The sequence below is a fragment of the Pongo pygmaeus genome, chromosome 2 (genome assembly GCF_028885625.2).
Source record: "Pongo pygmaeus isolate AG05252 chromosome 2, NHGRI_mPonPyg2-v2.0_pri, whole genome shotgun sequence".
Lineage (NCBI taxonomy): Eukaryota > Metazoa > Chordata > Mammalia > Primates > Hominidae > Pongo > Pongo pygmaeus.
This window is the reverse complement of record NC_085930.1, coordinates 113,452,864-113,476,720: the sequence shown is the minus strand read 5'-3', so window position 1 is coordinate 113,476,720 and position 23,857 is coordinate 113,452,864. Positions and strand designations below refer to the sequence as shown.

At 43.2% G+C, this 23,857-nt stretch overlaps 1 protein-coding gene, 1 long non-coding RNA gene and 1 other non-coding gene across 4 annotated transcripts in view; 2 read left to right on the top strand and 1 right to left on the bottom strand.

The window, feature by feature from the left end:
* The window catches only part of LOC129033630 (uncharacterized), a 106,211-nt gene that overhangs the window by 16,294 nt on the left and 66,060 nt on the right, over positions 1 to 23,857 (bottom strand). Inside the window, exon 3 of one of the 2 annotated variants that reach the window (XR_008501633.2) lies at positions 19,643 to 22,298. The exons of the other annotated variant lie outside the window; for it this stretch is intronic. This is a non-coding gene — a long non-coding RNA (uncharacterized LOC129033630). Of the gene's footprint in view, positions 1 to 19,642; positions 22,299 to 23,857 lie in introns of those variants that run through there. 2 annotated transcript variants of the gene reach the window in all.
* MYRIP (myosin VIIA and Rab interacting protein) overlaps positions 1 to 23,857 on the top strand; it is a 443,398-nt gene that overhangs the window by 402,442 nt on the left and 17,099 nt on the right. The window contains exons 12-13 of the mRNA XM_054482420.2: positions 9,362 to 9,556; positions 18,270 to 18,431. Coding sequence (XP_054338395.1) covers positions 9,362 to 9,556; positions 18,270 to 18,431 — 357 coding nt within the window. The remainder of the gene's footprint in view (positions 1 to 9,361; positions 9,557 to 18,269; positions 18,432 to 23,857) is intronic.
* On the top strand, positions 14,111 to 14,244 carry LOC129034413 (small nucleolar RNA SNORA64/SNORA10 family). The gene has a single exon (XR_008501890.1). It is a non-coding gene; the product is annotated as a small nucleolar RNA SNORA64/SNORA10 family (small nucleolar RNA).

Sequence of the window (23,857 nt, the reverse complement as noted above, 5' to 3'; positions counted from 1 at the left end):
CTTTACACCTGCTAGAGTAGGTTTGGTCAAAGGTGATGGCCCCATTTCCCCACTTTGTTTCCCTTGCCAGGCCCTGATACGGCCAACATCAGACAATAGTAGGTACCATCAAAGAAGAACAAGAAAATGACCTCAGGGAAACATAGAGATCATTGGAACTAAACTACAAATAATATACTTTTAAAATTTATTTTTTAGTCACCATGAAAAAAGGAAAATATTTCTTTTATAGATGGCCTTGGCCATCAAGACCTGGATGACTTAAGAACCCAAACCTTCCTAGAGGTCAGTTCTCCTCTAATCTCTGTTATGTGTAAATGTTTCAGTGCATTACATATGCTAATTTATTAAGTTCATGTTCCAATTTCTTTCCACAGTTCTGTGCCACCCTCTTGCATCAAGTCACTCTTCAGGGACATGAGTCTGTTCATGGAGAATGTATTTTGACGGGTTTTAGTGGCATTGCCGGAGTGCCTTATGTTTCATGAGAACTGAAATATATTAGCATTGAATTTTTCTAGCAGATTTCTGTCAAATATTTAGAAGGACATATGGAGTTTCTTTCCTACCACTGAAAAGGAGAAAAATACATGAAATCAAGGCATTTGGACAAACTTTCTTGCTTGCTCTGCTAGTTTGATGGAAGCATTTCATAAAGCCAAGACAGCATCTGTAATATGAGACAGAGGAGTGATGAGCAGACTGGGAGTCTGGATTCCACTTGGAACAGGTTTTCTTATAGAGCACATCCTTTCTCGCTTGTGGTCATTGGTAGCTCAGTTCTAGGTGGGCTCTGGAAGCCTTAGAATGGGCACTTATGCTGGACAGATCTCCAGCTCTGTGGTGTGGCTTGGTCTTTGGCTTTCCAAATCAATGCACTTATTCTAGTTGGTGTCAGTTGGTAGAGGCTGCAGAATGACCTGAGGACTCCCTGTCATTAGACCCCTCTCTTCCTGATCTGCTGTTCATGGTCTAATTGTGCACTCAGATTCTGTTTCACCATCACTTCCCACAGTCCACTGGGTCCAGGGAATTATGCACATGGAAGAAGTGCTGGTGTGACAAGTGGGGAGGAGCATGGGTTTGGGAAACCACCATCTGGGCTCAAGTCTTAGCTCCACATCTTCTTCACTGAGCCACAGTTTCCTTGTCTCTAAAGATGGGATTAAAATATCAACCATGTCAGGTTGCTGTCAGGGTTGAATAAAATAATGAGAAGCCTAGAATCAACCTGGCACAGGATGGACCCACATTAACTATGAGGTGCTTCCCTCCTTGCTTCTTCTCTTCCCTCCCCAAAGAGTCTCTTGCGAACAACATTCAGCATGGGGAGAAGGCATGGCCACATATTTATTTTATGCAACTTGAACTGCTAAAAGGTCTTTCACCTCTCCCTGTAATTTCTCTCTTCACCCCTTTGTGCTCAAACACGTCTTTAGATGACTCCTGTTAACGTTTCCTGTTACCTGGATGTCCACTGTCCCTAATAGTTCCCCCTAAGGAACATTCGTAAGTCACAGGGCTGAAAGGAGGACTGCAGGGCCCCATACTGTCACCAACTTCTTGATTGTACTACAGCCAATTATGAAGATTGTATGTAGCCCTTCAGCCTTCCCCTCAGGAAACTTGACACCAAAAATAATGAACTTAAAAGAAAAACTGAACAAATGATTCAGGTGCTATTCCACTTGGGCATTTGGTAGTCACCCACTTTCATGATGTGTGAGAAAAGGAGCTCTGAAATGTTATATTTTTCTTTATTTCAATAACCTAGTGAACCCTTCCTTCTCTCCTGGTATTTAAATCTTTAATGCATCAGTTTCTTCCAGATCACCCAGCTGGAAAGCACAGCAGCACCTTGCCAGCTCCCTCTTCTTCACTGCAGCCACCATGTTCTCTCAGCTGTTTCCAGAATATTGCACCTTGTATGCTTTTATCCCTACTATGGCTCCCCCACCTCAGGTCCTTGTGACCTTTGATTGGAGCTGCAGTTACTCTTTCCTGCACTTACTTTCTACCTCCAGTTCTCCCCAGCCCTCAGTCTGTTCTTCGTGTGGCAGTCAGAATTACCTTTCTGAAGCACAGGTCTCTCCTGCCAGCATGTTAAAAGCCTGGGCTTTAAAACCAGGCAGACCCGAATACAAATCCCGGCTCCTTCAAGGAAAACCTTGTCACCTCTCTTAAGCCTCAGTTCCTCATCTATCAGATGGAGTGATCACAGTATCTGCATCCTAGGGTGGTGAGGAGGGTTAAATGAGGCAAGGCAAATGATGCACTTATCCCAGAGCCTGGCACACAGTGAGCGCTCAGTGAGTTACTGTTAACAGCAGCAGCAAGAACCTGCAGTGGCACCTCGTTGCCAGCAGTACAAACCCCAGACTCCTGAGGCTGGCATTCAGGGCACTGTAAGACCTCCCCCCTGCCTCCCTTTTCCTACCTGTCTCCCACAGCCTGCCCTGGGCTGCAGTGCCATTGACTCAGCAGCTTTCTTGTGCTTCCAAACCTTACCCCCAAAGTAACATGCTAGCAGGACCTGGTTGTTCCCTCTGCAGGTCCGCAGCCTGTTGCTCACAGTGCAGGACAGTTCTTACCTTCTGCTACCTGCTGTTGTCTCCTGACTGCTTCCCCCTCTGCTCTCTGAGGGTAGGGACCATGGATTACTTTTTTCTGCATCCCCTGCAGGGCCCAATGCAGTGCCTTGGCATAGAGGGGATGCTTCCAGAAGGAATTAAATTAGTGATGGGAGGGAATCATTGATGATGTTTGAGGGCCTGGTTTTCTCAGGGTCCCCTTGAGGCTATGACATACCTTGTTTTCATTGCATATCGTGTGTATGGTTCGGTCTGCTCCCGGTAAAGGGAAAACAACAGAATGAAAAACTGGGAAACAACAGAATAATGGAAATGAACACCTCTCTCTCTCTCTCCCCCTCTGTGTGTGTGTGTGCGCCAGTGTAGGTTGCTTACTCTGATTTCTTGGACTATTCTGTATTCTGATATTACTCCCTTTTTGGTGGTATGATCCCATCTTTATGAAATTGTAGTGGCAGGCAATAATAGATTATAGCAGCTTTTTTCTTTTTTAAATATTATTATTTGGCAAAAGAAAAAACAAGAAACAAAGAGCAGCAAAGTTTAACCTTTTGGAATAATGGTAAAAGGCACTCTTTGAAATATGAAATAGTCAAAGAAAAATGTTTCAAGACTGCAGTACATAATGAGAGGCAACTAAACCACCAGGCACTCACCAGCATTGTGCCCACCTCCAGCCTGGAAGTGAGCCTGCAGAGCAGGTGGGAGGTGCTTGAGGAGAGGCGCACAACTCTGGACCCAGACACTGAGTGGACACCTGACACATGCCTTCTAATTTAATCTTTTTGAAAGCTTCTTGAGCTAGATGATGTTATATCCATTTTACAATGGAGGTGCAGAGGGGTTAAGTAGTTGCCCAAAGTCACACAATGTAAGCTGAATTTCCCCGGCCTTATGGGCCTGTATGTGCAAATGAGGAGGTTTCATTAGGATCAGTCCACAGTAGGAGACCACAGCACCCCCAATTGTCTCCCTCTGTTATTTTGGGGAGTCTTGGAGGAGGGATCTGCCATGTATTCATGAACAGCCCTCTTGGAGGTGCCCACTTAGGGCCCCCATGGATGTCTGGAGCTGACAGAGCCCTGAGGTACAGGCCTCACCAGGCCGCAGCTGTCCCCTTTTCACAGAGGGGCTCCAGATCAGCAAGACAAGGGCCACTGTGTGGCTTTGCTGGGACCAGGCACTTGTGTATTTATGGGCCCTTTCCTCCATAAAACATATTTTAAAATAATATTTTACAACTGTATTGGTGTAAATATATTAATATTATATATTAAAACATGTTCCTGGTGCAAAGATTCACTTTTTTCTTATAATTTTAAAAGAAATTAAAATATTTTCATGGGCCCCTAAAGGAATGATGGGCCCTAGGCCAGGTGCCTGCTATCCCTAAAGGGTAAGGAGGCCCTTCACAAGACCCTAAAGTGGCAGTCCCCTCGCCACTGCCCCTGTTTCTTGGCTGACCGTGAACTTGGATCATACTGTACGCTTCCCTATCTCTCTAAAGTGTGAGTACCAGTGTCCCTTCAGCTTCTGCCTGTTTTGCTTTTTTGCTCTTGTTCTTGTTATAGATGTCAGAACAGCCCCTGAGGTAGAGCTAGGAAAATCTCTCTTCTGCTCCAGGCACATGTACACATCCTTTTATCCTCAAAGCCTTTCTGCCCACCTTATATTATATCAAGACTTATATCACACACAGGCCAGCTCATCACACGCAGCCAGAAGCTGACTCTCGGAACCCAGCTGAGACAGACACACAGACACACATGCTCCAGGGTCAAGCTGGGGCTGGAATCCCCCCTTTAATTCCAAAGTGGTCTCTCTCCACCAAGCCAGATATCCGATTATTAGAGCACACTCTTGCTGCTCACACATTCACAAGAGTAAGATATTCTGGTAAAGAGCATTCCTGATTATTGCAGCTTGAAATGAATTTGCAATTTTCTGTGCAACACAAAGCTTAGAAATGAATGATGACACTGGGAAAATCTCAGGATAATTTACAAAGATTGCTAACGAGCAGATACAGCTACTGTTTAGAATGAAAATATTTTCTCCTTTAGAGTTCTACAGGCTCAGCTCTCCCCTGGCAACACCTTGCATTCTCCATGTCTTTGAAAAACAGTTGATAGGGAAGAGTACATAGAGTAGAAATTTGTTTATAGCAACACATTTTTATGTGGAGAGAAAGCATATAAACACAAGACAGAGAGATTGCTAAGGTAAAGTGTATTTGGGTCCTGAGACAAAAAAATACAAGTCTTACTCTGCCTTCAGTCCCTAGAGGAAAGAAATGATACAGTTGAGATGAATTGTGCAGGGCACGAGTTGGTCATCTTTATTGGGACCACTGAAATGGCCACTGAGGCAGGGCTGCAACCTTGGCATGGTAAATGACTGTCGTAAAGGCCTGCTTCAGCACTGTGTCATTTGTGAGTTGGGCTGGGAGCCTGTCTTCACGGAGGTTGACAGTAGTTTCGCTACCTCGTTAATGAGCAATTGAGGAAACTCCATCTCAGGCTGAGAGGAGTCAGATCTTACCCTCCTGTTCCTCTGTCCTCGTGGCTCTGTGGTGGGCTTGCAACACCAGTGTGCTTCTCCTCACCTTCTGTGCCCCAAGTGGTGGACTGTTTCAGCTCTGGTGGTTGTGAAGCTGACATTATAGATTTGGTGTTCTGCATGGGGCTGTGACACAGACTGAACCCTAGAAGTGGACACTTGGGCTCTCAGAGGTTAGCATCAGTCAGCAGGACACCAAGAGCATGGCTGCCTCAGAGCACAGATACACATCCTACAGTGGGTCAACAGCTCAAAGTTCAACAAATGCTACCTGCACTAAGGCACATTGGCATACACTTGGCATTTTAAAAAAAGAGAATTGTGCATGTATCTGGCACCTAATAAATGTGTTATTTAATTTGTATTTCTTTGCTCACTAGAAGGTTGAATTTTGTTACATGGGTTTACCAGCCATTTTCATTCCATTGTCTGGGTCCCTTAGCTGCAAGTGTCTTGAGACTCACCTTCCTGTTCTGCAAAGTCTCCTATTGTGTCAGCTGACTCTCTCCATGCTTTCACTTCTCCCTCATTTGCTACCATAAAACCCATATTTGATTTCCCTTATGATTAATATCTGGAGAAAGTCAGTTACCACAATGGCATGCTCTGTCTGGGCTCTCAACTCATGCTTTGTGCCATTCAGCTCATCCCTCTGGGGCTGTAAGCAATAGAAATAGGTGGGATCCTTTAGCTTTTCATTTCTCCCACATACAGGGCTCCCTGTCAGCCACCTCTGAATCTCCACCAGCTTTTCATCTGATCAAACCCCCATCTAGTGCTAACTATAAGTTTTTTAACATAGTTGTAGGAGGTGCTTTTCACTTTTCTCTAGACTGGACAGGGAATAGGACATTTACATTACAACTCAGTGTTAGCCCTGTAGGAAAGCTGATCTTTCACTGACCAGTGAGCACAGTAAGGAACAGGGAGGTTAAGTGCCCTGCCCCTGTCATATAGCTATTGAAATCCAAGTTATCTCAACTTCCAGTAGGTGCATGGCCCACACCCACCCCCAGGTCCAAGCAAACAGCCCATTCCTAAGGAACAGACAAGAAACACTTGATTCCCTACAGGTGGGAAATTGCTGTGGATTCCAGTTTGCCTTTCCCAGTGGAAAGCAAAATGGGGATACCAACCAATGAAGAGATCTTGTCCAGTTTTCATATAATTTTTGTTCAGTCACTTCTTTTTTTTTTTTTTTTTTTTTTTGAGGTAGAATTTCACTCTTGTTGCCCAGGCTGGAGTGCAATGGCGGGTCGCAGCTCACTGCAACCTCCACCTCCCAGGTTCAAGCAATTCTTCTGCTGCAGCCTCCCAAGTAGCTGGGATTACAGGCACCTGCCGCCACACCTGGCTAATTTTTGTATTTTTAGTAGAGACAAGGTTTCACCATGTTGGCCAGGCTGGTCTCAAACTCCTGACCTCAGATGATCCACCTTCCTTGGCCTCCCAAAGTGCTGGGATTACAGGCATGAGCCACCATGTCCTGCCCGTTCAGTCACTTCTGCCAGCTGGAAGCTGGTTCCCTTCTGAAATGGTCCAGGTCTTTAAGCAGACCTCAGGTGTTCCAGGTGAAGCTGTGGTGCTCTCCTCAGACCAGCTGCCTAGGACTTCTCACTCTGACTTAAGGGAAAATGCAAATACCTTCAGGGGCCAAGACAGTAAGTCAACGTGACAAGTGGACAGGGTAGGGCCAAAGGCATGCGTGAGGGCAGGAACTACATCCCTCTTGTTCACTGCTTTATCCCAGCACCTGGAACAGAGCTGGCACACCATAGGGTCCCAGTAAAAATGTAGAATGAACCGTGGGGAATGTAGAGAACTGGGAAGTGCATATCTCACAGGAGGTATTCTAGGCCAAAAAGCATGCGTAATATTTGCCTTTGAGCTTGCAACTCTCATGACTGAATAAACAAGGCTGTTTATAGATGGAATAAAACAATGATGGTCAAACAGTATTGATGGCCAACTTACCCTTTTTATTGTATGTTCAGTTGGAGTCAGAATACAGATCACTTTTTCTGTTTAAGCATCTCTTAAGTCCTTTCCATTAATACCTTGGACCTTTAATGCCCTGTGCTGTTTGGAAATTTGTGTAAATTTTTACTTTCCCTTCCCTCATGCTATGGTCTAACTTTTTTTCTGAATCCCTTGGTCATATACCTTTCTTTTCAAAAGATCTGCAAGGGCATTGTGTCTACCAAATAAGGAGCAATCTTTCTAAACACGTTTTATTCCTAATAAAAGGGTAACAAATCTGTTCTCATGCATACAATGTTGCCCTTTCTAAAACAGACTTAAGCAGTGGTAGCTGGTTCTTGCCAAAATTATTTTGAGCCCAATTTGTCTCCAAAATCTGCCACATCAAGCTACAGGGTCCTGAAAAGTGGGGGACATCCTCTGCACATTTTTCCTAAGGTGAAGAGTTGGCTCTGGCTCTTCTCTTGGACATTGCCCTTATTCTAGTGGGTCTGCATCACCTTCCCTCTATCTCATTCCCCTGGGACCCCTGACTCTACCTTTTTGGTATGTATCAAAGCCCCCTGAACCAACAGAAACATGGCTATTGGGTCAGTCAAGCAGCTATTGTGGAACAGACAGGCTAAGGCTAAAGAGGAGCCCTCTGGCACATGTGTCCTGACCCCAGAATGGCTTGACAGGTGTGAGACCATGTGCCTAAGTGCAGAAGCCCAGAGTCAGCTTCTGGACTGCAGACTCAGCCACTAATTTGTCATTTAGCCCCTTTGCTCTCTAGTGAAGTGGGAGGGCCATCAGAAACCTTCTCTAGTGAGACAAAACCTAAAATAGAATCCACTCAGAGGAACAAATTTTGCAAAATCAAGTCATAGCTATCATTAATATTTTGGTCAAGATTATATGGGTCAGATAGGTACCTTAGGAAGGCATATCTTACCAAACATTTTACTGGTCACACAAAATATGCCTGTGAGCAGTATTCAACTTCTAATTTACAAATGATGTGATGAGATAAAATTGTTTGTAGATGGAAACCATGACTGCCAAGCAACAGTGATCTCCAGCTTATTGCATGATGCTATATGTTCAGATGAACTCAAAAATGCAGATAATTCTTTGGGGTTGATGTGCCTCTGCTTCACTAATGACATTGGCCCAAATCCAGATTGATTGTTAATTTTGAGCCATGAACATAAAAGCTGGAAGTCAGGAATACGTTCAGCCACAGATAACAGAAGACCTGGCCAACAGTGGCTTCAACAGATAGGGGATCTTTTTTTCACATAACATGGTATTCAAAGGCAGGTGATGACTCCCAGTGGTTCACCCAATCCAGTGCTCTCTGAGTCCAAGCTCCTTCAGTCTTTCTGCCCCATCTCACTTGGAGGTTTGGCATTCATCTTCAATTCTGTTGGCTCATAAGCTGCAAGTCTATGTTTAAGGCAGAAACAAGTGGGGGTGGAAGAAAGGGACATTAGATGCACCAATTCCCCTGATTAGGAAAACAAAAGCTTATCTAGAAACTCCTCAGGCTTTCCCTGTGGACTCACTAGTCAAAATTGTGTCACATGACTACACCTAGCTGCAAGGGAAGCAGGAAAATTGACTGTTTTCCTGTTCACCCCCATGGTAGAAGAAAGCAAGAGAGAATGGGCTTGCAAATAGGTGTGTGAGCTAATACACTGTCTATCAAGAAACCACAGAGAAATTCTTTCTAGTACTCTCGTTGTACAGATGACAAAAATGAGTTCCAGAAATGAGAAATATCTTGACCAAGGTCCCATAACTGGGTGAATTTAGAGCCTGAACTGGAGCCCAGGTCTCTTAAATGCCAGTCCAGAAAGCTACCCACTGGACCATACTTCAGTCTGAGACTGAAGTTTTGCTGATGAAGTAGAATATTATTCAGCAAATAAGGTCAGAGATATTAAACTATCAGCAGTGGGCAGAGGACATACAGCTTCCACTCTAGCACTCCTTCCTCCTTCTCTCACCAAGAATCTGAAATAATTTATTATGAGTCACGGAAACTAGGCAAAGTCAAATCAGGCCTCCCCTCAGTTCTCTTCTGCTGTGTCTAGTTTAATCTTCTCATTCTTCAGCACATTGGTGTTTGTGTGTGGAATTACAGAATCAACCTCATGATGATGAGTGTCATGATAACATAGAATTTCTGTGTCATTGTTAATGTGCTGTTCTTGTCTTCTGTCCCCTTCTGTTATCGGACCAAACAGAAGTTTTCTGCTGTTTCTCTCTGCAACATCTCCACAGAAGTCCTGAAAGTCATCAATGCCACAGAGGAGTTGATAGCAGGATCTACAGGGCCCTGGGAGTCCCCACAAGTCCCTCCTGACAGAGAGAAGGGGACATTTCCTCGTGGGACAGACCAAGTGAGACTGGATGAGCAGCTGACTTCCCTGGAAGAAAATGTAAGAGGGCGTGGAGGTGCCCTGTCTAGGGTGAATGTATGTGAAAAAGAAGCTGATGAAATTGTAGCTTATCATGAAGAGTGCAAGGACACACACACACATCACTACCACCATAGCAAATACATTCTCAGGAAGGACCTTAGGTTGGATTCCCCAAAAGCAGACCCTAGATGAGGATTTGTGTGCATGTGACTTATTAGGGAATGCTCCCAAGGGAGGCTGGTAAGGGAATGGGGAAAGTAAGGGAAAGGGAAGAATCCAAGCAAGGACATGATCTTACACAAAGAGGAGCTTCAGCCTGATCCTGCAGGGAGCTCTGGAGTAGAAGTTGCATCTCAGAGTTGTCCTGACCTAAAGCAAAAGAACTGGCCCGTCCTACAACCAGCAGGCACTTCAGTCTCTTTGCACACAGGCAGTGTCTCCAGCAGCCCAAAGGCAGTCCCCTGTGTAGATATGGGCTGCTGGGAATAAAAGCACACTGAGGCTTAGTGGGCAGGGAAAGGAGTATAGAGAAACTATAAGGAGATCCAAGGGGATCCAGGTGGGAGTATTGCCAGTGCCGCTACAGGGAATGAAGTGGTTGCCAAAAGAACTGAAGTTACTACAGCTGGTCTTCTCTGCTTCTCTAATTTAAGATACAAACACAATCTGGCCAGGTACTGTGGCTCACATCTGTAATCCCAGCACTTTGGGAGGCTGAGGCAGGCAGATCACTTGAGGTCGGGAGTTTGAGACCAGCCTGGCCAACATGGTGAAACCCTATCTCTACAAAAATACAAAAATTAGCTGGGTGTCATGGCAGGTGCCTGTAATCCCAGCTACTTGGGAGGCTGACCCAGGAGAATCACTTGAACACAGGAGGCGAAGGTTGTAGTGAGCCAAGGTGGTGCCATTGCACTCCAGCCTGGGCAACAGAGCAAGACCCTGTCTCAAAAAAAAAAAAAAAAAAGATACCAACACAATCATATGTAATTTATGTTTCTGATTAATCACCCAAGCCTCCTTGTGCCATTAGCAACAAGAAGCCCACTATCTGTCTTCTGAGCCTATCACACTCCACTCCAAAATTGTCCAAGCACTCTGGGAACTGAGTAAGACTCTACTGCATTACCTTATGACCACATTTAGACTTCAGACTGCCATCGTTCCCCCTCCCCAATTCCTATGCTCCCCAATAAGGATGCTAACCAGCCATTGCTAGTGGATCTGCCAATCAAGAGGAAAATGCCTAACATCAACTATATTTAAAATTACATTTCTTCTTTGAAAATAAAACATTTAGCATAATGCTTGAAAAAAAGTACACAATAAATGTTGGCTGTTCTTATTAGTATTTGAAAGGCATGTCATCAGCTAACTCCTAAAATGATCCCATTAAAATTCACTAAAGAATGGGTTGTTAAAAGTGGTTCCAACTTTAAAAACACACACTCTTTGCTCTTTCTCTCATCCTGGAACAAGTATGCATTTGCTGCTTTCAAGAGAAAGACACTTGAGAAAGAAAGGAAATAAAACAAGTCCTATTGGTGATTTTGCTTTACTGAAAAATCATCCATTTTTACTGAAGTGTAGGCAGAGTGGCCCAGAAGACTCATCTGCCTCATTCATCCCGTTTTTACTTGCTGCTTCTTCTGAGGACCCTGACTTAGGTAGCTGGGCTTTCCCTGGTGCCAGCTCCTTTTCTGCCTGAAGGAAGCCATGCCTCAGAGTCAGGGTCACAGGAAAAGGAGGTGAGATCTACCAGATGTCTGGAAAGGAGGAAGGGGATGAATGGGGAAGGTACTCACAATCCGTTTCAACATTTAGAAGGGTTAAAGACTATCAGCCAAGTCAGCTGGTTCCCTGTGGAAACTTGTACATCTCTGAAGGCAAAATCAATGTACTGGAGGGAGGAGAAGACAGTGCTTACATTGACCTTTCTCCAGATTCAATTCCATTTAGTTTGTATTCCTAAAAGGTATTCGCAAATATAATTATAGTCATAAGCTACATAATAAGGTTTTGGTCAATGGCGAATCACATATACAACAGTGGTGGTCTCATAAGATTATAATGCTGTATTTTTACTATACCTTTTCTATGTTTAGATACACAAATAAGTAGAATGGTGTTACAATTGCCTACAGTATTCAGTACAGTAACATGCTGTAGCCTAGGAGCAATAGGCTAGGTGTGTAGTAGGTTATACCATCTAGGTTTGCATAAGTATACTCTATGATGTTCACACAATTTTGCATTTCTAATAATATATCCTCATTATTTAGCAAAGCATGACTATGTTTAGCTTAAAGGACTTTGTAATTTCCCCCTTCCATTCAAAGAGAAGAAAAAATGCTTGGCTGTCAAGTAAGAGGCACCTGGCCTGAAGGAGGGGTGGGTGTGACTGATGACTTTGGAGTTCAGGAAAGCTCTTACTGCCCCTTGAGGAGTTGTGTGTTTGGTTTGGCCTAACAGGTATATTTGCTAGTAATGGATTTTTCAGTCCTCCTGATTTGTGATGAAAAAAACAGTGTAATAAATTCTTACAGGTAAATATTCATGATCACTGAGTATTTCAGGAAATAGCTGATGATAAGAATTTTCCAATACTCCAGACCAAGGGTGACACTGAGAAATTTGGACATTAACACTCAAGCGGTAGTCACCATCATCAGTTGGCATGGCCCTAGCCATGAAGTTGATGTCAAATCAAGTTAGGTGATACCAGCTCCTGCAGAGTCAACTGTGCTTTTGAGGTGCTCTAATGAATGCTGTTCCCAGAAATCAGGAATTGTTATTGGAGAGTGTTTTTTTTTTTTTAAGTAGAAATGGGGTCTTGCTATGTTGCCCAGACTGGTCTCGAACTCCTGGCCTCAAGTGTTCCTCCTGCCTTGGCCTCCCACAGGGCTGGGATTATAGACATGAGCCATTGTGCCCAGCCTTAAGTATTTTTTGATAAAAGTTGAAACAACACGAAATAAAAATTTTTTAAATGCAGGCTGGGTGTGGTGGCTCACACCTGTAATTCCAGCACTTTGGGAGGCCAAGATGGGAGGATTGCTGGAGGCCAGGAGTTTGAGGTCAGCCTGGTCAATATGGTGAGATCCCATCTCTATGAATAAAATTATATATATATGCATGCTTGTTTCACTTTAAAAGTTGAAGACTCTCTCCCTTTGGGCTCCCATAAAACCTATGCATGTATCTGTCTGTTCAGTTTTCACACTTTCCATCTTTTCTGTTCACTCATCTATCTCCCATTAGGCTGGCACTATTGACATTTGGATTAGGTAATTCTTTGTGTGGGGGCTGTCCTGTGCACAGGATACTTGGCAGCACCCCTGGTCTCTCTACCCACTAGCTGCCAGCAGCAGCACCCTCCCAGGGTGACAGTCAAAAATGTCTCTAGACATTGTCAAATGTTAGGGGTTTGGGGCAGGGCAAAATCACCCCCAGACTGGGAATGAGATATACAAATTCCTCCAGAACAGGGTTTACCACCTTTTATTTCTGTAGCCTAGCCCCAGTCCACCACCCAGAGCCTGACACAGAGGAAGCACTTAGTGAATGTTTAGCTGATGTGTGACTACACCAGAGGAATGAAGCCCCTTTTAAAAAGAACTGCTTGACTTCTCATGCACAGGGTCTCTGTTCTTTAAATGTGTCTCTAACAAAGCTGAGTCCTGAGATGGCCCTGATCCTGGGCACACACAATTGAAAAGGTTAAAGACATGGTTCACTAGCAAACAAATGTATTTTTTACAAAGTATGGTATCAAAAATACAGTGTGTGAAATATCTGGTTTAAATGACAATGGTCAGTTCTCATAGCACACTTAAAACAAAGATATCCTGCCCTTTTATTTTTACCTCCAAGGAGCATGTTGAAAAGAATGCAATGGCCTTATTGGAGTTTTCATCTTGTAAGATCCTTTAATTGTATGTTTTTTTTTCTTTGGGTTCATTAACAGCTTCTATTTAAAATACATCCACTTACAGACTGAAGATGTCAGAAGCCCCAGCAGGGACCATGGCTGGAAGGCCCAGTCTGTAGGTGACTGCTCCCCTGTTCTGCACCCCTCATGCCTCTCCTGTTCCCAAACAGTTAACTGCCTTCTTCCTCCTCCTTCCCTTCCCCCATCCTTCAGCTTTTTAAATTTCACCTCAGAAGAAACCCCATCTATATTCTTTTGAATTCATGGGCTTTTGAGTCAGAGAAGGGATGACTCTTCTTTGTCTCTTTAATTCAACAGATCACAGAGCCATGGGTGCATTGCCTTGCTCTGCTGCTCCACGATGGAATTCAGCTGAGCAGTGGGAGAAGCCAGCGCGGTTGTTAAACTGTCCTCTGGGCGCAGCTGATCTCATTAAATCATGGCTTTTGTTGGTCTGCAGAATAAAGAACAGTCCTGCACTCCTCCGCTGTTCTCCTTTGTGCTGGGGAACCTAGGGACTGTCAGAAATAGAAACGGTGACACTATTCTTGCCTTCTGAACATTGGTTACCGCAGGACAGGACTCAGGGGGGAAAAAAAGAACATTTGGTTGAGAATGTTCACCTTTAAAAATACTTCTGAAGACTCCCAGCTCTGCCCAGTTACACTAGGCTTCGCCTGTGTGGCTTTTGTAATGGGGAGGGAGAGAAAGGATCTCCCCAGGACCTCAGATTGGCTTTACTGTGGCATCTCTTTCCTTGAGGGACACAACGGGTCCTCAGGAAAAAAGGAAAAAAAAAAAAAAAAACTTCTGAAGGTTTCAGAGCTACATAAGATAAAGAAACATCAGCATTTACATATCCAATCTCCTGTTTTCACAAACTGCCTTAACCCCCTTAATTAGCAGAGGGCATGGGTATTTGAGAATTATCTTGTCTCTCAGCTTTGACACTCCTCACCTGCTATCTGGCATTAGTGCTGTGAAATCAGCTCTTGCCTCCCCTAAAGGCAGAAACAACCTAGGACTAATCCCAGCCTCCACAGCAGCATGCAATGGGGGCTCAGTTCCTTGGGTTGAATGTCTTGGTCTCTAGGTATTTTAAACTCTTGCTGTGAAGAGCTCCGCTGTACCTGTTGGGGTCTGGCTGGAAGAGGAGAGTTTCATGAAAGGGGCTGTTAACTCAGGTGTGGGCAAGGTTAAGGGATGCTGAGGGTGGAATAGTAGCAATAAAAGGAAGCTGTTACCAGCCCTAGACAGTGGTATCTCCACTGGCCAAACCCATCCCAGACAGCCAGGAAGCCCTGGTGATGAAGTCCAAATAGGTCGGCCTCCCAGGGAACAGGGCAGGACAAAGAAGGATAGAAAATGGACCTAGAAAGTCAACAGAGAACGACTAGCATAGCATCCTCAGACCTGTGGTGTGAATAGTAGGACTGCCACCTTGAGGATGTATGCAAGGTTGTAAGTAACCCATAATCCCCAGCCTCAGAGGGAATGGAGGGCAAACCCAACTTCCCTTTTAGCTCTGTCCCACATTGCCCATGGAGTATACAACCAGTGGCAGCAGACACAGTAGACCTGCACTACAGGGAGCCCAGCTCTGCCACAGAATCCAGGTCCATGCAGAGGATGTTGGTCCTCTTTCTCAAAGTTCTCCTACAACGCTCACAGCACTAAAGAGGATGTAGCACTAGAACTTGTGGAGATGATCATGGTTACTCAGGTGGTTCTCTGCCCTCAGAGAGCAAGGAAAGAAATACATTAGTCCCCTAACGTATAATTCATGGAAGCCAAATCCAACAAGATGCTCTAAGGTCAAATAAGTCTGGGAAGCTTGCACACTCTTTCTAGGAAAATTGAGATACATATTAGTACATTAAAGCCTCTGAGAAGATCTGCAGTAAAGAAATCTGTTTAACACTCTTTATTCTAGAGAATTTAATCACAAATAGGTGTTTCATTAAGGAAACACCTATTCTTATGCCTTGAACCACTTTGAGAAAGCCTTGTTGAACCAAGAGCCAGTGAATGCAATCATAGGCATCAATGACTAGAGTTTGAAAGAGTCATAGATTACTCAGACATGGTAACCATAGTTCTCACCAAAAGTGGACCTTAACTTGCCAAGCAAGTCCAAGTGAACATTTTTCAAATGGGTTATGTTTTATAAAGCTAGAATAACATTTTCATCATATAGCATGTTACCCTTTTGTTATTTCAAGCCAGCAACAGAGCCAATATCATATCCATCTATAACCATAGTAACTTTAGTACCTTTATGTTAAAATCTGAAATGCAAAATGTTATAACATTCCAACTGAGATTATCACAGCATCGTAGGGCAAGGAGGATAAAGGCAAGGGAACTAGCTTCAGCCCTCCTGAGATCACTTCTAGGCTCCACCAGTCCCCAGCTGTGAGACCTCAGAAAGTCACTAAACCTTCCTAGAGCATAAAAATTCTCATCTTGAACACAGTGATTATAATAGTCTCTACCTCAAGGGTTGCTATGAGCATATATAAGTCACATAAAACCCTTGGCTTAGCCACTGGCTCAATAAATTAATGCTGTCATCATCATCATCATCATCATCATCATCATCATCATCCCCACCATCATCATCATCATCCTCCTCCTCCTCCTCCTCCAGTCCTTTAGGCACCATCACTTTGGCTGTAAATTCCTGTTCAGCTGGTATCAGTGCCAAACCACTAAATCTCTTCTGCCTCCTGGTGCCAGGAAAGTAGGCTTTTAGTGAACACAGAGTAAAACATGAACATTCTGGCCTTGCTGAGGGCTTGGAGCTTTTTCATCTTGCTTTGTCTTGGCAGAAAAAAAAAAAAAAAAACAAGGAAGATTAGTGAATGAACATGTTGAAGATGTAAATAGCAATCAGGTTGATGCATATCCCAGGGTATGATGACATTGAGTTTTGCATGTTTCTGCTAAAATCAAGGTTCCAAGACATTAGTTATGTCAAGTTATGTTTAACCATTGCCATGCTTAAATTATTTCGTTTCACTTAAATAACTCCAAATGTTGTCTCATTATGTAAAACTGTAGATTTATATTTTAAATTATCTTATTAAAATAAATTTACTTTTTTGGTGTAGATAGGGAAAAGTATAAAAAAAGTATGATAAACTTCAAACCTCTCTCTCTGTTTCTCCCCCTTTTCCCCACCCCCAATTATTTTTTTACCCTCTAAAGGGAAGTTTTTCAACTTGAGAAATTTTGTGATACATTATTTGAATAATTTCTTCACTCAAATACCTTTGAAATACTTATCATTTCTTTCATTTGACAATAAAGAATCATTTATTGCTTTAAAAACAAAAATAAATGGCTAAGATTAAATTGTGAAGATCTCTTAGAAACAGAACTTCTCTGTATGAAACAGAATTACATATTCAGCATATAATAAAGAAATATAAAACAAAAGATAAATTGAAGTGTGGCACTTCCCATCAGACATCTGATTCATGGCCCCTGTATGACTGGTGAATCATCTGATGTGACATCTTCTGTACCAGTCACTGCTGAAAGCTCCCACAGCCCAGGTAATTATGCTTGATGATGATGCACAAATTTGCTTTCATCAAACCTGTACCTGCCTTTGCTCCACCTTGAAATGTTTTGTAAAATTGCCAGTTTTAAAACAGATGAGTGAATCATGCCAACGAATTGACAGAGTGGGAACATCTCAGGCTTCTTTCCCTCACCAACACAGCATCACTAAGTGTAAAAAAAAAAAAAAAAAAAAAAAAAAAAGTGCATGACTAGTGTACCTGAGCTCTTGACTCATCTTCAACTCTGCTATATTTTTAACTCAAGTTAAGGGAACTGTTAAAGTCTTGGCCATATGTTTCATTCAAATCAACTCTAAATTGCTGTGATTACAGGTTTAGGATTTTATATATGTTGATTAAACCTCAAGAACCTCTCTTTAAGTAATTACTTTCTTTAGATACATCTCATTTCTTGTGTTGTTGGTTGCTTCATCACATTATTGATTAGGGTGAGGGGGTATTTGTTTCATTCACCCTGGCCCACATCCCTTAGTCTGAATTATTTCAAGGATTTTACCTTGCTCACTTTTATGGGAATAACCTTATAACTTGTAAGTAAAAAATGTTTCTTTTTCTTAAATTTCTTTATCAGACTTGCTCTCTTATTTTTAATAGCTCTCAACAATTGTCCTAATTGACAGATAAATAGATACATGCTTCTCTTAACATCACACTATTTTCTAAGAAATATTTTTCTACTACAAACTTCAGGTTTATTTTAATTCCCTTAACCTCGTTGAAGTACGCAGAAGCTAATTAATCAGAGAGAATTCACTCAAAATTTGGAATTATTTTAAATTATTTCCCCTCTTTCTTGTTTTCTGATTTTTTTCTCAATTACTAAATGCCAACCAAAAATTGTATTGGCAAAACTCCATCATGAGTTTTTGTCTTTGTTTCTTCTTTATAGTCATTTTTATAGTCACTGGACCAATACACAATTTGCATAGCTGATGTCATGTATTTTGTACTATTTGAACAAAAGCAACTTTGAAATGCTTTTTCTTACAGGAAAGTTTGTGGGAGAGGGAAGGTGTGGTTGACAGTGAGGGGTGTCAAGACCTCACACATTTAAGTGTGAAGAATGTTTATAAATGTTATAAAAACAACATCCCCCCTGCAATGTGAAGTCCAGTTCTCTCACTCCCCTGAATTGCAGGGGTCCCCTCAAGGGACCCCAACCAGTCCCAAGTCTGCAGACATGAACTCAAATGTAGCACTCTCTCTACAGGTATACCTGGCAGCAGGCACTGTGTATGGACTGGAGACCCAGCTGACTGAGCTAGAAGATGCCGCCCGCTGCATCCACAGCGGCACTGATGAGACCCATCTGGCGGATCTGGAGGACCAGGTGGCCACGGCTGCGGCCCAAGTCCACCATGCTGAACTCCAGGTGAGAACTCTCCTCTCTGCCCACATGGGTCCTGCAGGGTGAAACAGGGAGCCCCATGTTCTACAAGAATCACTTTAAAGCCATTGTATCTATCAGCTCCCATCATCTCCAGCATGTTTGCATGGATACAGTCCTTCCAGATGGATTCCACCAAATTCTCCCTTTAAAAGTGTAGTCCTCTTCTCTGCCAAATGAAAGTCTCGATAATATATGGGACTGCCCTTTAAACCTTATACCAGTTTCCTCTTTGAGAAATTTCCTGACCCATACATAGGTCTCTCTACTACACAGGTTTCCATTCCACTCCAAGACCATCCTTTTCTGACCCTTGTCACACTGTTGATTACTTATTAAGTAATATTATTAAGTAATATTCCCCATTATAGACTGAAAGCTCCATGAGAATAGAACTATAGCTGTGTGGCTTAACATGTAACTCCAGTGCCTAGCACAATACCTGGCACAGATTTGGCACACAATAAAAATGGGGTGAACAAATGAAGGAAATTGGAAGCATAGATTTCTCAGGACAATATTTTTCATGAGGAGCAGGGAGGATTTAGATATGGCTATTTCAGAACTGACTGACATAGTCTCTATGACTTTGTGAATATGGCTGTTTGAAGTTTTCACAGATATTCCCGTAGTCTTTGACTCTGTAAATCAAAATAGACCATGGATTAAGCCACTGATTTTCAAACCAGGGTCTACAGATATATTCTTGGGACCCGTGACAATTCTTTTCTTTAAAAGGGCTCTATGTGGGCCAGGCGTAGTGGCTCACGCCTGTAATCCCAGCACTTTGGGAGGCCCAGGTGGGTGGATCACAAGGTCAGGAGATCGAGACCATCCTGGCTAACGCAGTGAAACCCCATCTCTACTAAAAATACAAAAAATTAGCCGGGAGTGGTGGCGGGCGCCTGTAGTCCCAGCTACTTGGGAGGCTGAGGCAGGAGAATGGCGTGAACTCGGGAGGCAGAGCTTGCAGTGAGCCAAGATTGCACCACTGCACTCCAGCCTGGGGCAACAGAGTGAGACTCCGTCTCCAAAAAAAAAAAAAAAAAAAAAAAAGGGCTCCATGTGTTACTCAAGTTTGAGAGACACTGGTCTCTGCAGCTCGAGTTCAGTATAGAGCTCTGGTTTGCTGATTTTTTTTTTTTTTTTGAGACAGAGTCTCACTCTGTCACCCAGGCTGGAGTACAGTGGCACGATCTTGGCTCACTCCAACATTCACCTCCCTGGTTCAAGCAATTTTCCGCCTCAGCCTCCTGAGTAGCTGGGATTACAAGTGCACGCCACCACGCCCAGCTAATTTTTTTTTTTTTTTTTTTTTTTTGTATTTTTAGTAGAGACGGGGTTTCACCATGTTGGCCAGACTGGTCTCGAACTCCTGACCTCAGGTGATCCACCTGCCTTGGCCTCCCAAAGTGCTGGGATTACAGGTGTGAGCCACTGCGATAGATCCTGCATCTTAAAACTGAATCATTGGGAGAACTGTGGTCAATAAAACCACATCTGGATAGAGACATAAATCAAAGAAAATGACTGAAGTGAGTCTCAATCATTTTAGAGGGTTTTTTTTTTTCTTTTCAGCCAAGATTTAAGATGCACCCAGAAAAAAAGAAACAGAAACCACAGTAGGATCTGTGGCTCACACTTTTTCCAAACAGGATTTTGAGGGTTTCGATATTTAAAGGGGAAAAGTGGGCAGGAGCGGAAAGGGATGGAGGGAAAGAGGGAGGGTTTGGGGACATTCTTGTGAATCTGCCCATTGCACATGAAAAGGAGGGGTAAAGGGAATGGTCAACTATGTATTCATCTTGCACTCAGTAAATCTGTGCTTTACATAAGATAAAGTAAAAGTAAACAGAGAGTAGAGGAAGCAGTCAAATATGCATTTATTTTCAGGTGGGTGAGGGGACAACTTCTAGTCTCCTCTTGTCTTGTAACCCATGAAGATAAGCTATTAATTTACATTGTCAGGGTGATGGAAGCTGTGAAGACATGTGGCCTTCTATCTGTAGCTATCAGTTTAGGAACAAAAGGAAAGGCAATTTTGGGGAACAGGGAGGAGGGGGTTGTGAATCAGCTTCCAAACTTCTCCCTTTTGGCATAGTGAATTGGGGGTCCCGAGATTTTATTTTCATTTCACAGAGACGATGACACTCTCAGGTGATAATTATTTTTAAAGTAAATATTTTCACTTTATTGAGTCAAAAATACAACTCCTGACATCACTAACCACTCTAGAGAATGAAAGGGCACAATTCTCCACTCTGTGGATGGGTCAATGCTGTGAACTAGAAATGAGCTCATCAGATAGATGGCCCTGTTGACTATTATCAGTAAGAATGGCTAAACAGCAATTCTCCTCAAAAAAAAATTATTTTCCATAAATTTCACCCAAGACTTAATCAATTTATTGTCAAAGATATATAAAGTAGAATCAAATCACTTGTTTTCTGTTACATTGTGTAGCAAATACTTCTTGAATGATTTTGCAGGAAGTAATATTTATGGGTGTTTGGGAGGATTTTATTAGAAAATTATTCCCCCTTTATTGGATAGCTATTCCCCCTTCCACATTTTTCTAGACTTAAATTATTGTAGCCATGTTTTCTGGCAGAAAATTCTAGAGTTCCAAATGTCCATTTTCCATGTGTTCAAATGTGTGCCTATTTTTCATTTATTTTTAAATATTACAATAATGTTATCAATAATTCCCAATGTTCTGTGAGCGTTATTTTGTACTAGATATTTGTCCTTAATGGTTTACCACATTATTGTATTTATTTTTTTCAGCAACCCCATAAGTGAGCTACTGCTACTATTCTCCTTTTATATCTGAGGAAACTTACCCAAGGTCAAATACCTAGAAAGTGATAAAACCAGGATTTTAATCCAAATTTCGTGACCTCATAGCCCACACTCTTTTTCTTCTTTTGAGACACAGTCTCACTCTGTTGCCCAGGCTAGGATGCAATGGCACAATCTTGGCTCACTGCAACCTCCGCCTCCTGGGTTCAAGTGATTCTCTTGCCTCAGCCTCCCGAGTAGCTGGGATTACCGGCATGCACCACCACGTCCGGCTAATTTTTGTATTTTTAGTAGAGACAGGGTTTTCATCATACTGGTCAGGCTGGTCTCAAACTCCTGACTTCAAGTAATCCACCAGCCTTGGCCTCCCAAAGTGCTGGGATTACAGGCGTGATCCAGCGCTAAACAGCCCATATTCTTAACCAGTTTGTGCTGTGTGGTTTCCTGGGAAATGTGTTGGTCCTGCCCTCAGGCATACACACACTTGCCTAGGTGTCCTTAACTTGCATGGGAGGTTGTTGACCCTGCCTTCAGCTTTGTGGATTATCTCAACTGCACCTCCAAGCATGTGGAAATTCTCCCGACCAGGCTAACTGGTGCCAGAGAATGAAGCCTCCAACTCCCTGTTGTCTGTTCTCACCCAAAGTCTAGTCTCACAGAGGATTTCTTGCAAGATGGTAGGAGGGTCCCCATTGAGGGGGGTACATATGCTAAATTGTGTTCTTGGTAATATTAGGACAGAGTCTAAGGATGCTATCAACTTAGAGTCTACCTTTGAGACAGAGTGCCGTTATCCAGTGCTGAAAGAGACTGCAGAATGACCCTTGTGGAGCATGCTAAGGGTGCTGTCCACTGCATCATGCAAGGTTGTCTCTATGAGGGTTCCTGGAGAAAGCTTCTCTTAACTACTTGTATCAGGAAAAGCTGTTCTTCTGAGTACTTGGTCTTCGATTTTGTGGACATGGAGCTCTTGGCTTTGGCTCCCAGGAAACTCAGAGCTGAATTGGTCATCCCCTTCTAGCAAATGTATAACTCCTTGGACATGCAGTTCTAGAAGTGGGACATAATTATATAGAGACATAATTGAAGTGGGACATAATTATATACAGAGAGAAGATACAGGCAAAATCAGCCCTCAGTAGCCTCCTCTTTCTTTGTCCTATGGACTGAAACTTGAAAAATTAGCCCTTTCTTATTCCAGAACCTGATAGTCCACAAATGAAGAGGTCAGCAGCTTGCTTTCCCATTGACCTTTTCTTTCCCTGGGCCCTCTGAGCAAGGCCCTCCATCAAAACTGCTTCCAAGGAAGAATGTGAGCATCTAATCCACACCAGTTGCTTATGTCTGGTAAAAGCTTAGCCTGCAACTTTTCTCAGAGGCTTGTGCAATTTATTGGTTCATAAACCAAAAGAATGCAGTTCTTAATGTGAAATTTGAAGATTAAGAACAGAAAGGCATCTGGGGACCAGGAAGGGCAGGACTCAAGTGGCGCCTTCTGGGGCTGGCTACTGGGTAGCTTGTATTCTCTTACCAGCTGCCACAGATTTGGCCTTCACCTACCTCCTCCTCCTCTTCTGACCATGACTGCCACCCCTCAGGGGTAGGGGATGCATCTTCCAAATTTGCTGACCCTTCAATCTTTCTGTGTACCTCCTATAGCTCCTATCACAGTAGACTTTGTTCAAAGAAGCCCTCAGTAAATGACAGCAGAATTCAAATTTGTCTTGAGTAGCACAGAATTGTGGAGGGCTGGGAGGCAATGGAGACCTCATGTGTGGAGCACACACACACAGTGGCTGGGGTCTACCATCAGCTTATTGTTTGATTCCCTAACAACACTCAGAATATACCATCTCAGCAGAATCTTGACCTCTTCCCTTGACTCTGCTAGCCTTTCCCTGCCTTTTCCAGCGTCCCCCATGCCGGATGTTGGCACATCCTCTCAGACTGTGGCAATGTGACAAGAGCATGGCCACTGACATGAATTCCATGCACTGCCCAGATTGGCTGTGAGATGATGGGTGTATCACTTATCCCCCTTTGAGCCAGTTTCCTTATCTGTGAAACCAAGATAATGGTACTTACTTCATAGAATTATTTAAAACACTTAGCATGGTTCCTGGCACATCATAATGCCCTTTTCTAAGAGCAGGGACAATATCTTCATTTCTGGAGACAGGGGAGGACCAGGGTTCTCTCTGGGCACTAAGTGGGTTCTTACTTTCCATTTCTGCATTCAGACTCTGCTGGAAGAAAATCTGAGCTCTCTCTTGACCTTCCCAAGTTACAAATGAGGAAAATGATTCCCAGAGAGGGGAAAGAGTTTCTCAAGGCTGGTTGGCTTCTTAATGGTGGAGATGGACTTGAACCAGGGGCTGCTAGGCCTCCCTTCTAAAACCTGGTGCTGTGGTTTTGGATTCATGAAGTTATGGAAGAAGAAAGCAGGACATATAAATGACTATGACAGGACATATAAATCCTATGACTTCCCTGACCACTTCTCACCCCCATGCTGAGCCAGGTGGCCCTGGGACAGGGTCCCCATCATGTCCCCAGGCTTTCATTTATCTCCAGGCATACTCTGACAGGATTGTTGACATGCTCTAGAG